The 16,533-nt window shown below is 44.6% G+C and overlaps 1 protein-coding gene across 1 annotated transcript in view; it reads right to left on the bottom strand.

Moving 5' to 3' along the window:
• The window catches only part of SGCZ (sarcoglycan zeta), a 1,984,974-nt gene that overhangs the window by 418,131 nt on the left and 1,550,310 nt on the right, over nucleotides 1–16,533 (bottom strand). Inside the window, exon 7 of the mRNA XM_086963343.1 lies at nucleotides 12,257–12,329. Coding sequence (XP_086819469.1) covers nucleotides 12,257–12,329 — 73 coding nt within the window. The remainder of the gene's footprint in view (nucleotides 1–12,256; nucleotides 12,330–16,533) is intronic.

Raw genomic sequence — 16,533 nt, 5'->3', positions numbered from 1 at the left:
CTGAACATTAATCCTTAATGGTGTTTTGTACCAGTCAAAATATACATATTCTTCAGCTGCTGCAGTTCATCATACCAGTTTTGTATTATTGCTGTGCTTTTAATACTATTTGGTTTACTGTGTTCAGTGGTCCAGAGTATCCAATTTGTAAACTAAAGTTGTAAAGGCTAAATATATGTAACAAATGTAAATACTGTCCCTCATTATTGCTTTGTTATGCATGGCTTTCATAGGAAGCCTCTATCATTTACCCAGATTCTAAATCTGCTAACTGCTATGGCGTAGCAACAGTTGATAATAAAACTTGCTACCCACTGTTGCTACATCATAAAAGTCTTCCAGGCTGACAGGGTTATTTGAGAGCCTGTCATTGCAGCGCTGTTTGTCTGCTTTGACTGAAAGCCGAAGTGAATCAGTCCTGCCTACTTGCAGGTCCATGAATGACGGGCTCTGTTAATATATAGGCAGGCAAAACCCATTGGCATAATCTTCGGTGGATGCAATGACAACTATAAAGAATGTATTTTGCAATGCTTCACACTTATAATGTTAGTTATACAATTTATTTATTTATTTATAAATATGATTTTGGAACTCCGTGGAGATCCACATATTACAGGAATACAGATTAAACATATTAAAATTAGACCACATGTTATCCACCAATTTTACAGAAATATACAAAATGTCATGCCATTCATCTAGTACAATTCTAAGAAACATTTAAAAAAAATAAAAATTCTATGGCAAAAGAGTTAATTCGGAGGACAAAAGATTGCATCAATCAAAGATCTAGCAGATAAAATACCAAGCTGAATACATACGGGCTTTACCCACAGCCGACGATGGGCCATTAATGCTGGACAAACTAATAAGACATGTATGGAGTCTTGGACTGCGCTGCTACAAAAATTACATATGTTAGATATGCCATACCTTTTGGCCAGTAGCTTATTCAATGGGAGTAGATCATGCCTAAGGAGTAGCCAGAAGCGGCGCACGCCATGGGGCATATTCCAAGTGACATATGGTTGTATTTGTCTTAACGAACATGAGTCAACTGCTAGATTTGTCCCCTTTTTTTGTGAAGTCAGGTTACGATCCCTTTCATAGCTCAACTTCCAGGTGGCATGTTTTAATGTGAGCTTTAGTTGTTGTGTAGAAAGGTCTAGGAGGGAGACTTCCTCCAAATCCGAAGAGTGTAAGGGCCTTCCTATAGTTCTTTATAAGCATTGAGTACTCTTTTAGTGGGCCCATCAACTCTTTTTTGATTAGGGATCTTAATGTTGCTGGCTTTCCCTTAATCAGGCATATTACCCAGCGAATGACTCCTGCCAAGCCCTGTGCCCAGCTGCTTCTTAGCCCGAGTTGCAAACGAAGGGCAGCTGTACTACAGCTATTATTAGCCGAGACTAAACTTCTCAAGAGGGATCCCTCAACAGTGTCTAAAAAACCCCATTCAACTAAGTCGATAAACTCTATGCCATAAAGCAGAGTTGGGGGGACTTTTGCCCGGAATGCCTCCAGCAGATACCCAAAGTGTCTTTTACCAGTCGATTTATATAGTGCCCTTAGGCCGTTTCCCTGTGATTTTGCCTTGTGGGAGCTATTTTCAATATGGGGTTTATTACTTAAATTACTTTTGACAACCTTTCCCAAAAATACGTAAGATGACACTCTTTCTAATTTTTGACCTCCCAATTCCCAATTGAAGTTTTCTAACCTCAGTTTTTTTCTCCCCTCCATACACATTACCTTACTTTTAGAGATGTTTATTTTCAGGAAATGCTCTTCGGAGAATGTATGTAGTAATTGAAGACGATTATTGAGTCCTTTTGGGGTGAGGTCTAAAATCAGTATATCACCTGCGTACATTAGGCAAGAGATGTATTTTTTTTTTTTTTTTGGGTGACTTATATAGCGCACGGCTACTCCAAGGAGTGTCCCGGCGCTTTCTGACCCATTACTGAAAGAAAGGAGAGCAACAACAGAAACAAAACAGGGTTACTAATGAAAAAGCCAGGTTTTCAAGGCCTTTCTGAAGGCAAACAAATTAGGAGTGTGGCGGAGATCAACGGGAAGGGAGTTCCATAGTGTGGGGGCGAGATATTTAAAAGAACGTCCACCTATTCTGATTTTCTTAATAGGAGGTACAATTGCCAGGCCAAGATTTTCCGACCGGAGAGATCTGGTGGGCTTGTAGAAAGAAATCCGTTTCTGAATGTATGAGGCCCCTACCCGATGAAGTGCCTTATGGGCCAGAGTAAGTGCTTTGAATATGATACGCTTCTTAATAGGAAGCCAGTGCAGGGAGGAAAGCAACTCAGATGATCTGGCATGCCGGGGTAGGCCGAAGAAGGCTCTTGCCGCAGAATTTTGGACAACCTGGAGTTTGTGCAAGAGATAGTCTGGCAATCCCAAGTAAAGGATATTTGAATAGTCAAGCCTGGAACAGATCAAAGCTTGAACTGTCAGCTTCCTGTGGGCCAAAGGGAGCATAGGAAGGAATTTGCGCATCATTAGACCAAAACAGGTACCCGTAAGGCCTGTGATCTGTGTTTTCAAGGCCAGGGTGTTATCAATTTTAACCCCGAGGTTTTTAGCGACCAAAGATGAGGAGGAAGGGGGGGACATGCAAACCGGCCACCATTCCTGCCAAGGTGGTTCTGCCTGACAGCCGAAGAAGAGCACCTCAGATTTGTCTGGGTTGCACTTGAGGCTGCTTCCCTGAAACCAGTTGAAGACAGCCCCAAGGCAGCCGCGGATGCTCTCCCCGTCGAACTCCATGCCCTTCTTGCAGGTGAAGAGGAGCTGGGTGTCGTCAGCGTAAGATATGATCTGGGCACCCATTGACTCCGCCAGTACCGCCAGAGGAGTCATGAAGATGTTAAAAAGGGTCGGGCTCAGCACCGACCCTTGTGGGACTCCGACATCCATAGGCGGCACCTCGGTGGAGTACGGGGGGGCCCAGACCACTTGTCGACGACCCGCTAGGTAAGATCTCAGCCAGCTCAACACCGTCCCTCTGAGACCGATCTCGTGAAGTCTTCTCATGTGGGACGGTGTCGAAGGCCGCCGACAAATCCAACAACACCAGCATTGCTCTTCCACCTGCGTCAAGCACTTCCTTAATGGCTTCGTTAACTTCCAAAAGAGCGGTCTCAGTGCTCAAGTTGGAGCGGAAGCCAGATTGGGTAGAATGGAGTAACCCATGGTCTTCAAGAAAGGAAGAAAGCACAGAATGAACGTGCTTCTCGACGATCTTAGCCAGACTGGGCAGGAGAGATATGGGCCTGTAGTTTGCATGTATTTCTGGATCGAGGCCTGGTTTTTTTAGAAGGGGGACAACCATGTATGAATCTCCCAAGCGTGGGGCAATGCCTTCACCTGCGGATATAGTATAGGGCAGGTCACTAACGTAAAGGGAAAATAAGAGGGGGGCTAAAAGACAGCCCTGCTTGAGGCCATTTGCAGATGGTATGAGCTGGGATAAGCCTCTTTCCCCTCCCAATAATACTCTGCACCATGTGTTATCGTGTAAGTCTTGTACCAGACCTAAGAGACCATGGGGCATTCCCAGCGAGTGTAGCTTTCTCCACAGTAGTTGACGATCGACCTTATCAAAGGCCGTGGAGAAATCTATGAATGCCACATAGACTCTCCCCTTTCTGGCTCCAATATATTTGTATGTTATTACCTGAAGGGCTGCCAAGTTGTCCAGGGTACCGTGGTTTTTCCTAAAGCCCGTCTGCTCAAGTGGAAGAACACCCGAGTGCTCCACCCAGATATTTATACGCTTGAGCAGACATCTTGTGAAAACTTTGCCGATTGCATCCAGTAAGGCAATCTGGCGGTAATTCTGGGGGGATAGGCGGTCTCCTTTTTTAAACAACGGCACCAGGATACTTCCCTTCCAAGACGGTAAAACCTTGCCTCTTAGTAAACAAATATTAAAGACTGGACAGAGTAACTTGCACCATTTAGCCCTGTTCTGTTTTAAAACATTAATGGGCACTTCGTCCGGGCCCATGGTCCCGGAATGTCGCATTTCACTAATAGACAAATCTATGTCCTTTTCTGTAAAAAGTTCTAATGGCTCACTGATTTCTTGTTGCCACACTTGAGGGTTCTCTGCATTATTACTTGCGTAGAGGTTAGAGACAAACTCCCTCCATATTTGTTCCTCAATAGCAATGGGAGCGGGGCTTGTTCTCATTCCGCACCCCTCGCCTATGAGGGACCAAAATTGCCTCATTTCCCCATGAATAGCAGCTTCTCTTATTTTTACCCAAATAGTATCCTCTTTTTCTTTGCGTAGTCTGAACAGTAACCTTCTCCTTTTCCTTTTTAGCTTAGTTATTTTTTGTGCTGTATCCGACGATCTATTTAGATATTGAGCCCTTACTAGCTTGTTTATTTCTGTATTTAGAAGTCTCAAAGGACATGGTGAAATTCTGTTAAATTTTTTCCTGTTGAGTTTTTTTGTCCCCGCTACCACTGCCTTCATGAAAACACAAAAGTTTTCGATTTCAAAGCCGTGCCAGGACGGGACCTCAGAGATTGCAGTGTCCAGCAATATTTCCAAATTTCGATGCGCCCTCGCGTTCCAGTAGCACCTCCCTGATTTAGAGTGGAAATTTGTTAGGGCATTATTCAGCGACCACTGATCACAGCTTGGAGGCTTTATGTTCAGTGAAATGGAAAGAATTTTGTGATCGCTTAGCGGTGAGTCAATATTAATGAGGTCCTTCAGTAACTCAAATGAGTGGATCCCCGTTATTACATAATCTAAAATTGATTTCCCTCTATAGGATTTATGTGTAAAGTTAGCCGGGGAATCCGAAGGAAGTCTCCCATTCGCTATGATCCCGTCTATTTCGACCAACTCCTTTAATAATATTTTGCCACGTTTGTTTGTTTTTATACTTTCAGGAAACATTGCCCGGGGAATACAGAGGGTTTCCTCTCTAGATCTATCGCTGAATAAGTTTATGCTTAAATTAGAAATCTTGCAATTTAGGTCCCCGACTAAAATTATATCCGTCATCGGATCTTTCTCCCTGATACTCTGGATGTGCAGGAAAACCCTTTTAAGTATTGCATTAAAGCTAGCTTCTGGTGGGATGTAAGCATTAATCAGGGCCAGACAATTATTAGTTTTTGGATTATCTGACCTGAATATGGTAACTACTTGGAACAATTTACTAGGGTCCAAGTAATGCCCATAGTTCCAATTTATTTTATTTGATAGAAGGCAGGCTATACCCCCACTAGCATGACCTTTTTTATTCAAGGTGGCGCTGCCTTCAAGAATGTAATAGTCTTTCCCTATTTGGATTTTATCAGGGCACCATGTCTCTTGGAGGCATATTATATTTGGTTCCAGAGATAAAAGAAAGGCCAATTTCTCCGGACTGTTTTTTAGGCCCGCTGCATTCCAGGAGATTATGGATAATTTTTTAGTTATACAATAATACCAACCCTTACTGAGGATCATGAGGCTCAAACTATAGTAACAGAAAACGAGAAAGATCTAAAAAGGACTAAGACCTGCAGCTGCAGGCAACTGAGCATGATTGTTGTTTCCTGACACTGAAGTGGAGTTAAGCATCAGGAAAGGTTTCTCCAGTGAGAAAGGATGGAAACAGAATTAAACATGTAAAATGTCAGTCCCACTTATGGTTCAAGAGTTACACTTATCAGGATTAACAATGTTGGTTTTTTTTTAATGCTTTTTATTGTTTGTTCAGTATCACCGGAAGAAAATATGAACAGTCATCATTCAAGGTGAATATTCAATGATATTGGATTCGAGAAGAGGGTGATTTATAAGGAACAATGGTGGGAGGGAATGGAAGGGTACATGAAGATCTATGAAAGGCTAAGTGTAAGGTAGAAGGGAGGCTGATAGAGTGAGGAGATTATTTCCGAAGATTATGTGCAAACTTCACAGATGTGGCAGGATGTGGCTTGAATATTTGCTTAGGAGCCCGTAATGTGGTGTAGTGGACATGAGAGGAATAGAGGTGAGACAACTCTCCATTCTGGACTCAAGCCTCTAAGCAAGAGGATGGCACAAGCATGTTTCCAGAGAGCCCATCAAGGAGTGCTGAAGGCAAAGATGAAGGCCAGTTGTGTATCTCAAGAAGGGCAGAGCAGCGTATTGCCAGCCAATGGGAGAAGGTGGTGGGGTCAGGGTGACAGCCTTTATCTCTCGGAATCTGAGGACCAGGGCATCTCATTCCATTGCAATGGGGTATTTACAAAGCCTCCTGGATTCACCTTGGTTGATATCTTTAATGTGTTCGACCCATCAGTATTGGAGAAAACAAAATAGTCCTGGTCTGGAGAGATTTTATAGTGAGCATGGTGCAAGATATGTCAGTAAAAGAGATTAGGAAGGACGAATTCCCATACGGATAATAGAGAACCCAACATCACCAGACATAACTACCAAGAAGGAATGTAAGCCGCTACCACCTGGATGAAGAACAGCTGCCTGAAAATCAACTCAGAAAATACAGAAGTCTTCATCCTTGGCACCACCCCCTCTGTATGGAATTTATCCAGGTGGCCCTTCCGCCCTCTGAAATCCCCCAACCCCGACGGACCACGCATAAAACCTCTGCATCACACCAGACTCATCGCTCACAATGAACCGCCAGATGAACGTCATCACCCCGAACTGCTTCAATACCCTCTGTTTGTTTAAAAAGACTTTTCAAATGGATCCCAACCAAAACCAGAAAAACTGTCACGTACACACTCATCAGCCGCAGACTGGACTACAGCAACACATTCTACACCAGAATCAACAAGAAACTCCTCCCCAAACTCCAGACTGTCCAGATTGCCGCAGCCAGACTGATCCTCGACGTCCCCCCGGCCACATCACCCAAAATCTCTGCAATATCCACTGGCTTCCAGTTGAAAGAAGAATAACCTTAAAACGCCACACCGATGCATACAAAGCCCTTCACAACACCTGACCTTATTATCTGAACAGCCGCCTCTCCTTCCACACACCCAAAAGACACCACCGATCAGCCCAGCTCTTTTTGGCCACTGTCCCACATATCAGCAAGACTAGAGTGGGAGCAAAGTCCTTCCTCTACCTTGCAGCCAAAGTAACCAAAGCCTGGAACACCGTTCCCTCCACATCCGGCAATCTCTCACACTACCCCAGTGCAGGAAGGACCTTAAGACCCCAGCACCCCATGGAATCGCCCATCTTCCCCCGTGCCTTGAGACCCTCATGGATGAGTAGTTGCACTTTACCAACCCCTAATTGATTGATTGATTGTGGAAAGGGAGATCAATTGTTGTCTAAGATTACCTCAAGTGGTTGAATAACAAGACAGTTTCTGATATGCCAATAAGAAACACTCACAGAGATAAAACTAGAGTACTATGTTTTTAAAATCCTGGACGCCTGGTTGACAGTGTTCATTGTCGAGGTGCAGTACTAGATGGAGAGCAATCCTGAACCCTTTGTTAGCTATCTGGCCTTTAATGGCTACCGAGTTAGAAATGTTCAATAGCATGAGATAAGATGGAAGTCAGAACATTATATAGCTATTACATAAATGCTAATAAGTCAGTTGAGATAGAACTAAGCAAAGTAATCAAGCATGGTGTCTGGAGGGAGTCTGGCATGATTCATTCATTTAAGATCTTGATTGCTAACTTATCACAACCCTTCACAGGATCTTGCCAGACAAGGGTTAAAAATAAACTGAACCAAACCAAAGAGTTTAATTGGTTTGATTGAGATTGCATAACAAACAAATGCCCAGCTAAGCAGAGCATTCAGATCACAAACCTGTTCTTTTGGTGAAGAGTCCTCTAAAAAAGAAAATAAGGGCACAGATAGTGCACAAGAAGAAGCAGCTGCAGTAGAAAATATGTCAAGGACTGAAAACAGTAGAAGACAATAAGAATAGCAAATGATCCTGGGATCTGGTAACATGGGGATATTCAGGTAGCCCGGTTATCTGGAGCCAGGATGTGTGATCTATCGAATGGGTGAACATTTTCATCCTCTAGTGCTCATTGGAAAGTGCAAAGTACTGGCATGTGGTTGGGTCATATTTAGGGGAGAAGGCAGAAAGGAGTAAACTTGTCTATTCTTACTACTACTGGAAAAGGTGAAAAGAATATTAAAAGTAAAAAAAACAAATAAAACCCTTGGCCCAGATAGGGTGCTCATTGACTCCTTCTGTTCTGACATAAAACTTTGCAGGGAGTTGTTTGCTGCTATTTTAAATACTGCTCTAAGTAGTGTACTAGTTACTTGCTCCTGGATTCAAGAAAGGATCCAATTAAAATCCAGTAAAATACTGGCTTATCTGACTACTTGATGGTGAAGGGAAAGTCATGCCCAGGTCAGGAGTAAGTACTGTCAACCACGTTTCCCAAACTTGTATGATTATCTCAAAATATTGCAAGCTCAAAAATATGCTCCTGTACTGACATTTATTTTCCTTAAAACAGCATTTGCATCTATTAAACAAAGTCTGTTACATGAAATTTGACATCAGCAGGGGATGCCAAAAAGGATGGATGCAAAGTTTTCTGGAATACCTACGGGCTACGCTGAAGTTGTGCTCTGGCTCCTCTGCTGATTACTCTATGTATTCCTAGATCAATGGTGCTGACGATTATTTTACCCACTTGAACTTTGGTACCCCAAAAATGGAAGAGAAAAAGATAGCGATTTTTATGTATGCAGATGACAAAGTACTATTAATTCTAACGGAGCGGTCAAAACACTATTTACTGTAGAATATAGGGCAAGCAGATCTCACCATTAAAACAAGCAAGACCAACTATATCGTGCTGAACTCAAAAGCACAACCAAGGCCTTTACTTTAAAGAGTGCTTCACTTGAAAGAGAGAGTAGACTTGGGTAATTTGGTATCAGAATGTTTCATAGAACACCATGGTCCTAAAAAGAGAGCAGTCAAAGTTGCAGTCTGACCTAGAACAGGGGCGTTCCTAGGCATGTGCAAGCTGTGCACCTGCACAGGGCCACCAAACCCCAGGGGCCACCACGCCAATATATATCTTTAATATAATAATCCTCTGAGGATGGATACATATTAGCGTGGCGGCCCCTGGCAGGGATGTGGCGGCCTCTGGCTCTGTTCCACTTCCAAACACCCTGACCCACCCCCCTTCACTGGCCTTCGCGCTCCGTCCCACCCGGGCCCCCTCTTCCGGGCCCCCATACCTACGCTCCCTGCCCGGGGACGCCATGATCCTAGAGCCGCCCCTGCCTAAAATGTTTGCACTCTCTTAAAATGCAGAGTTGGGCCCAGTGAGTTTAATTATTCGGGTTTGCAAGATGAAGACAACTGAATTGTCTGTTTATTGGGCTGAGCAGTGGGAGTTGCTTAACGCTACATGTGTTTAGAGTCTGAGAATCACTTTCTGAGAACACTCCTCAGCTTAGGCCAGGGTTTCCCGCTAGATTTAATAAGATTAGAGCTTGGAGTTAATTGCATTGAAGAAATAACTGCCTATAACTGGTCTTGTTATAAACAGGTTCCGTGTTTACCCATTGCATAGGAATATATAAAAAGACGACTTATGCTCTTTTGCAAATGAAAAGGACGAGAAAGTGCATTTGATTAGGCAATAAACAGGGAACGCTTAAAGAGATTGGGGTCAGGAATTGCTGTGAAAATTAAACCTTATACCTAGAACTACAGTCAAGGTGATCAAAGTTATTGGTATGTGAAGCGTGAAGCGTTAATTCTCACTAGCAAAAGCACTATATGCTATTTAGGTATTTACTAATTAAGATGGAATCCTACTTGGATGATACTACACCCGAGGTATTTAGGGGCAGATTTATGAGGCCCTTGCGCCACGTGTACGCCGCTGTTGCGTCACGCAAGGCGGCGTAAACGTGGCGCATCCCTACGAACGATTTACAACGTGACGCATCAAGGCAGATGCGTCACGTTGTAAAGCCCTGCGCCGCTTGTGGGCGTTCCGGCACAGGGTGGGCGTTCCGGGGCAGGTGCACCTCGCAAAAGTGGCTGAGTGAAATCTATGAGATTTCACTCAGTCACTTTTAAGCCAATGCTGCGTCAAAAGCCTGCGCCTGCTTGAAGCAGGCATAGGTCTTGACGCAGCATTGTTAAAATGGGGCACCCCCGAGACTTGCTGGAGCTGCGTCACGCTTGCGACGCAACTCCACCAATGCGACACATTTCCGGCACAGATGCGTCACGCATCTGTGCCGTTTTTTGCACCATGGTGCGCCGCATTATAAATGCGGCGCACCATGGCTGGCGGAGCTGTGGCGCACTGTGGCGCATGTTAACTGGCGCATCCCTGGGGATGCGCCAGTTAACATAAATCTGCCCCTGTATATTTAGATGGACACTCTTCCAGCACATGTCTATGAGGCAACATGTGATGCAAAGGAGCACTCTAAGAGAAATTGTGATTGTTTCCTGGGTAATATCGAAAAAACCCGGTAAGTCAGCTTCGTAGAGTAATGTTAGACTTGTTTAAGATCTACGACACTGAGATTTCCACGGTGATGTGACAGGGTGCTACTCGAGTGGTGCAACTCCTATTTATGGCACGTCACCACTTTACATCTGCCTGCCTTAGTTACAGACAAGAGGCACGTTTTAAGGTATTTGTGTATGAATGTTTGAAGAATACGTGAATTAGGATGTTCTCTAGCTTGTACACGTTTTTGCTGCATGATTTTATCCTTTGTTTTTTAACAAGTTGATTATGTGCTTTGATATACTGAATGTATTTTTTAGGTGAGCCAATACAGGTTTAAGAGTCTTAGGCACTCACGGTTTCAGAAAATTAACTACATGAATTATTTTGCAGACAAATGCAGATATACCTGTTAGTGTGCAAAATAAAGTGTACAGTATAATACTAGGCACTTGAAGCACCCAAAAAGCTATACTTGTAAGATAAAAGCATATGTTATGTTATGTGAAATGGGCTTGTATAGCGCATGGCTGCCCCAGCAACGGGGCGTCCCAGCGCTTGCAGACAACCAGACAGAAAGAGCGATAGAGTACAGCAGAGCGGCCTAAGAATTGGACCTCAGGGTAGAAGCAAACAGCCAGGTTTTGATGCATTTCCGGAAGTGCCAGTGGTTTTGAGTGGCGGGTGCCTCAATAGGAATCGAATTCCAGAGGGCAGGGGCAAGGGACCTGAAGGAGCGACCACCCGCCCTGCTTTTGCGAACTCTGATGGTCCGGGCAAGGTGGAGATCAGCAGAGCGTAGGGTTCGGGTGGGGACATAGGGTGTGCAGAGATCCTGTAGTATATGGGGGCCCTGGCCGTGTACAATTTTGTGGGTGAGGCAGAGGGTCTTAAATTCGATTCTCTGTTTCACCGGTAACCAGTAAAGCCGGTGAAGAAGATGGGAAACGTGGCAGTGTTTGGGGAGGGCAAAAAGGATTCGAGCCGTGGCGTTCTGAGCTCTCTGAAGTCTATTGACCACTGACTTATTGGCCCCCAACAGGAGACCGTTGCAATAGTCAAGGTGGGAGAGAACCAGGGACTGGACTATGACTTGGCGGGTGGATGGTTCAAAAAAGCCCAGGATAGGATTAATAGCATGTAGCGCAAAGGACAAAGACCTATCCATTAGGACACCCAGGTTCTTGACGGCCTCTTTAGGGGTTGGTGGGGGGCCCATAGAAGGGGGCCACCACTGATGGTCCCACTTCTGAGAGTCACCTCCCAGCCAAAGTAATTCCGTTTTGGAGGAGTTGAGCTGGAGATAATTCTCCGCCATCCAGTTAGAGATGGCCAGGATGTCATCCTGTAGTTTAGTCTGATCAGGCGAGGTATCCTTGGGAAAAGTGAAAATAAGTTGCGTGTCGTCCGCATAAGATATCATTTTGATCTTTCGTTCCCTGGCCAGAAGGGCCAGTGGGCGGACGTACACGTTGAATAAGGTGGGGCTAAGGGCAGATCTCTGAGGGACGCCGCATACCAGAGCGATTCTGCTGGATGAGTGCGGTGGGGCATGGATCTGGAAGGAGCGGTCAGAGAGAAAGGCAGCAAATCTACTAACATCCTCTTAGGATAGGAAGTCGATTTGGGAAGATTTGCTCTGCAGGATTTCGAAGGACAGACAAAGGCCAGAAGCAAAACAAAATATACCTAAACATCATCGTAAAGTATAGTGTCAAAAAGTTGTTTCTTTTCACATATCTTTCTTCTGCACAGTGGTGCTTATTTCAGTGTGACAAGCACTTACCTGAGGTCTTGCGAAGGTTCTGCCCTTATATGTGGTGTTTCCACGGAATGTCCAAAAACAACCCCCTCGGTTCCTAAAATAAATATGGGTTTAAGTTAAGTATAAGTTGGCATTTGAAGAAAAAACGATTGCATGTTATAATGAGCACTCTTAAATGTACATACCTTAGTTCTCAATATTGTTTATACTGAAGATACTCTAGTCATTAATGCCATCGATAAAATGTTCATATATATTTATAACATTTGAGTATTTATGTTTCTCTGTGTCTGAAACAATTCAGACCTATCAAAACAGTCCCAGCTTTGACACTTCACTTGTATAAAATAGACTTAGAGCCCTACCTAGCGGGCTCTACCGGCCACTAAAGGCCTTCTCGTCGTACTCATGGTGGCAGTCCAGCCACCCCCACTGTGGGTCCACCAGCAGTATTCTGAGTGTGGAAGTCAGACCCCCACAAGATCACCAGCTCTGCTGGGATCAAGGATCCAGCTGAGCCTGTGGTCTGCAACTGGGATGAATATGCTGGCAGTGCCACTGCCGGGAGCGCCAAGCATGTAACAGGTTGCCTTCACACCACCCTATTCATGGCGTTAAGCCCCCCATGAAAAGGGTGCTGGTGAGGCAAATAACGGGGTCTGCCAGATATGGACTTGGGTGTGCATGTGGGGTTAGGGAGACACGTGTTGTGCCCCGTCCCATGACTCGTTGTCACTTTGTTATCCTTCACTAAAACCACAACACTGTCCACAACACTGTTTTCAGCATAATGTTGGTCCATGCTTCAAATTGTTCCTCATGGTCAGCATCAGGTGGCACCTCATCCCCTGAGACCTGCTCCCAAAGGGAAGCAACACCAAGGCTGTGAAAAAAATTCCAGCCTCTTCTTTTAGGTTCCAAAGATGTGCATTGGTTGAAATGACACATTAAAAACTGTGATAAATTTGAATGTAATAACGAGTTTTGTAGAGCTGATACAGCTAGCTTTTCTTCTGAGAGATAGTGTGTGGAAATAACTGGGCATCCAGCTTTCCCAATGGAGATCCCACAATGATGTAAAGTCAACAGCTTGGGCAACCAGAATACAGAAGCTTTAAGAGAAGCTTTATTGACACCATGAATTAGCAGGATTATGCTGCAGCCTCGAAGATTGTTTTTAATTGGAGTCAAAATATGAAGTTAGTGTTGATACTTTTGACAAAAGGCTAACGTTTTAATTATATCTTTTAGAAAACTAGGTGAGTGCACAACTTTACTTGTGAATTAAGAAATCTACACACCAAATAACATGGTATCATGTTATCATGAGAGCAAAGTAAACAAATTAATTTGCAAAGATGGGCAGTGAATAGTACTGTGTCTTTATGATAGGCCAAGGCACTTACCCCCTAAGCAAAAATCCTTGAGCCAATTACTAAAATGTTGTTGTGTCAGCAAAGTAAATAATCAAAGAGCACACACTGATTATATTCCCATACACATACCCAAAACCTAATGAGGCAAGGTAACCTGCTGCAACTGGATCTGTGTGAGCCTTGCTGGCTTCTGCTGGAGAAAGTTCCTGATCCCTAAGAGGTGCCCCACTGGGACCTGGTCCTTTGGCTTGCATCAGTCTGAGCTCCTCTCAAGAAGAAAAGATGAAATTCTGATGGCTGGGTTCTTTGCGACCACAAAAGGACCTCTTTGAGTCGAGACTCTGCAGTTCACAATGACCAACACAAAGCTCGGGTGAACACATGCTCTTCGCCCTACAGCAATGACAGCCTGCAGTGACTGCCAATAAGAAGCTCCAGCAACAACCATCTGTGAAGCCCCACTGGCTATTCGCTGTACAGCTACGACCATCCACAGCACTCTCCATGCTCCTTGTATCCTCCTCCACCGCAAATGGAACTATTAGAACCACACTTTGAGAAAGTAACTCTTCCAGTGGAACTAAACTGAGCCCTGTATTCAGCCAGTGCTCTATTGCGATTGGCCTGAACTTGTGACTAATACCAGGCCCATCACGACCAGATGACTGTGAATGGCGCTTAGTGCTTTTTTGGTGCTATATTTACTTAAAACCTTGAAATCACGTCTCTCTGGTTCTACTGATTTGTGTTGATCTGGTACCATGTATTTATAAAAATGTACTCTATCTTTTTTCATTGCGTTGGGTTTTTTTTTAAAGAGATTGTGGTTGTTGCATAAGTGGGGCTTCTACCCTTCTCATCCAATAACCCAAATTCTTACAATAGTCCAACTAAGCAATTTTAAAACTGTGAAAAACACATGAAAGCCAATGGTGAAATGGGACAGGCCCAAAGACCACTGTTGTGCTTTGCTTCTAATTGTACTTTTAAGAAGAACTGATGGTAAGAGGTTTTTGGACAGCTAAAGATACTACCAAAAAGGCCTCCTTTGCTCAACAGAATGCATATATAGAGTTAGGCTGTACCATCAAATAAAAATGTTATGAAAAGGACATATGCAGCAAAGTATTGCATACATTGGTTCGTTTGACAAGGGTCTGTGTAAGAAAACAGGCTGTTTTGCAGATGTCCACACACTTTTTGCAACATTGGGACTGCTACATGCTGGTTTTTGACTCTGACGGTGCACTGACGCCTGCTAACCAATCCCAGGCCCCAGTGCCAGTGCTCTCCCTAGTACTTGGTACCAGTGGTACTCAGAGCATGGGTGTTAAAGGGGTCACTAGGGCCAGGAGCACTATTTGTGCCAACCCGAGTGACCCAGGTAAACTAATGGCAGCAGGCGTGTCATTGCAGACAGCAGGAGCTGTGCAAACTGATGAAACTCGACTTTGCCCTCACCATGTGTGGCAAATTCAATGCATTTTAATACCTGCCAGTCACCCCTAAATAAGGCCTCCTAAGCCCAGGAGGCAGAATGCATTATATTAAAGAGATGTACATATAAGTGCAAGCCAATATGACCCTATAGTGGCCTTTTTCCATTAAAAGCTACTATAGGTGATGGACGGTGGGCTGGCACCTGGGCAAACCTGAGGTTGGCAGCTCCATTATGGTACCGCTTAGATTTGTCATGTTTGGTCTCAAAAACATGCCCCATCATCCCTGACATGAATCTTCTGTAGAGGACAATGTGGTATGCACACAGGCGCCTACCTTAGAGGTTGCCCAACTGGTTGCCACATCCTATCCTGTACTCTGGCTGCCAGCCCACAGCTGCTGCCACCAAGACAAAAATCTGTCCCCCGGCCAGGAGGTGTGAATTCTTCCAGGTGTCAGAAACAATGACCTGGATGGGAAGGTGGTCACATGTCCCTCCTTGACTGGATGGCTATTGAAGTGGCACATCAAGGCAGTGAGCTTCAAAGGCTGCACACCCTGAGATATGCAATCAGGTTGGCTCCCAAAGGAGGAAACAGTCCTCCCCCTGGCCACAGGAACATTGCACCTGGGCAGGGGGAAACAGATGTTTTCAAGAGATGTACAATCCCAGAAGGCTAGTCTCACCTCAAGGGTGGACGACCTTGTCTGTATGGCTAAGGAAACCATCTGCCATTTTTAAAAGTGGTAGAATGGAGTGTTCTGGGTAGTAAAGGTGACCTACCCCCCGGATGTGATCAGGCGTAGATTAGCCATTGGGGCTTGAAGCGTTTTGGCCACTTGCACCCACACTCTTAACGCCCCTAAATAAGGCGTAATACTCTACACTTGTGGCAACCTTACTGGAACTGCAAAAGTGTGACTCATCCTGGACCAAAGCTCAGTTCCTGCAGACAGAGGGACCTCTGTGGATCATCATCAGACTCCACTGGACCATGGCACTAGTCCCCTGCACACCGCAGGTATAAATAACATACTGAAAACAAAGAATCGCTGGCAATTGGGCCCTTCATAGGATCATCCAGAAGTAGATGGTCCAGCGAATTGTGGGAAATGTAGTCTTGACCTCCACAAAGTTTCAGACAGCTACTGTGTTCCCCCGAACCTCCGAATGTCAACATAATTGTGTCCTATGCTTTCTGCTGCCAAGGCTTGTAGGTGTCCAGTCCGGTAACCACCCCTTTACTTGACCTTGTACTTCAAGGAAACTCTGCAAAACCTTCATCCAATTTCAGCAGGGGTTTCATTGTTAACTTTTTTGCACAGGGTTCAACATCAGGCTGCTCAAAGACATCCAGGAAAACTCTGCAACCGGGCTTCTCAAACCAGATAAAGTCATATTGACTGTTGTAGCTTGGTCCTGGGACACACATCTCCTTTACCCTCTTTGACTTTCATGCAACTCGACCTGCAAGTGACCGA

Source organism: Lissotriton vulgaris, chromosome 3_1 (genome assembly GCF_964263255.1).
Source record: "Lissotriton vulgaris chromosome 3_1, aLisVul1.2, whole genome shotgun sequence".
Lineage (NCBI taxonomy): Eukaryota > Metazoa > Chordata > Amphibia > Caudata > Salamandridae > Lissotriton > Lissotriton vulgaris.
The sequence above is the reverse complement of the archived record's forward strand: the minus strand, read 5'-3'. Positions and strand labels throughout refer to the sequence as shown.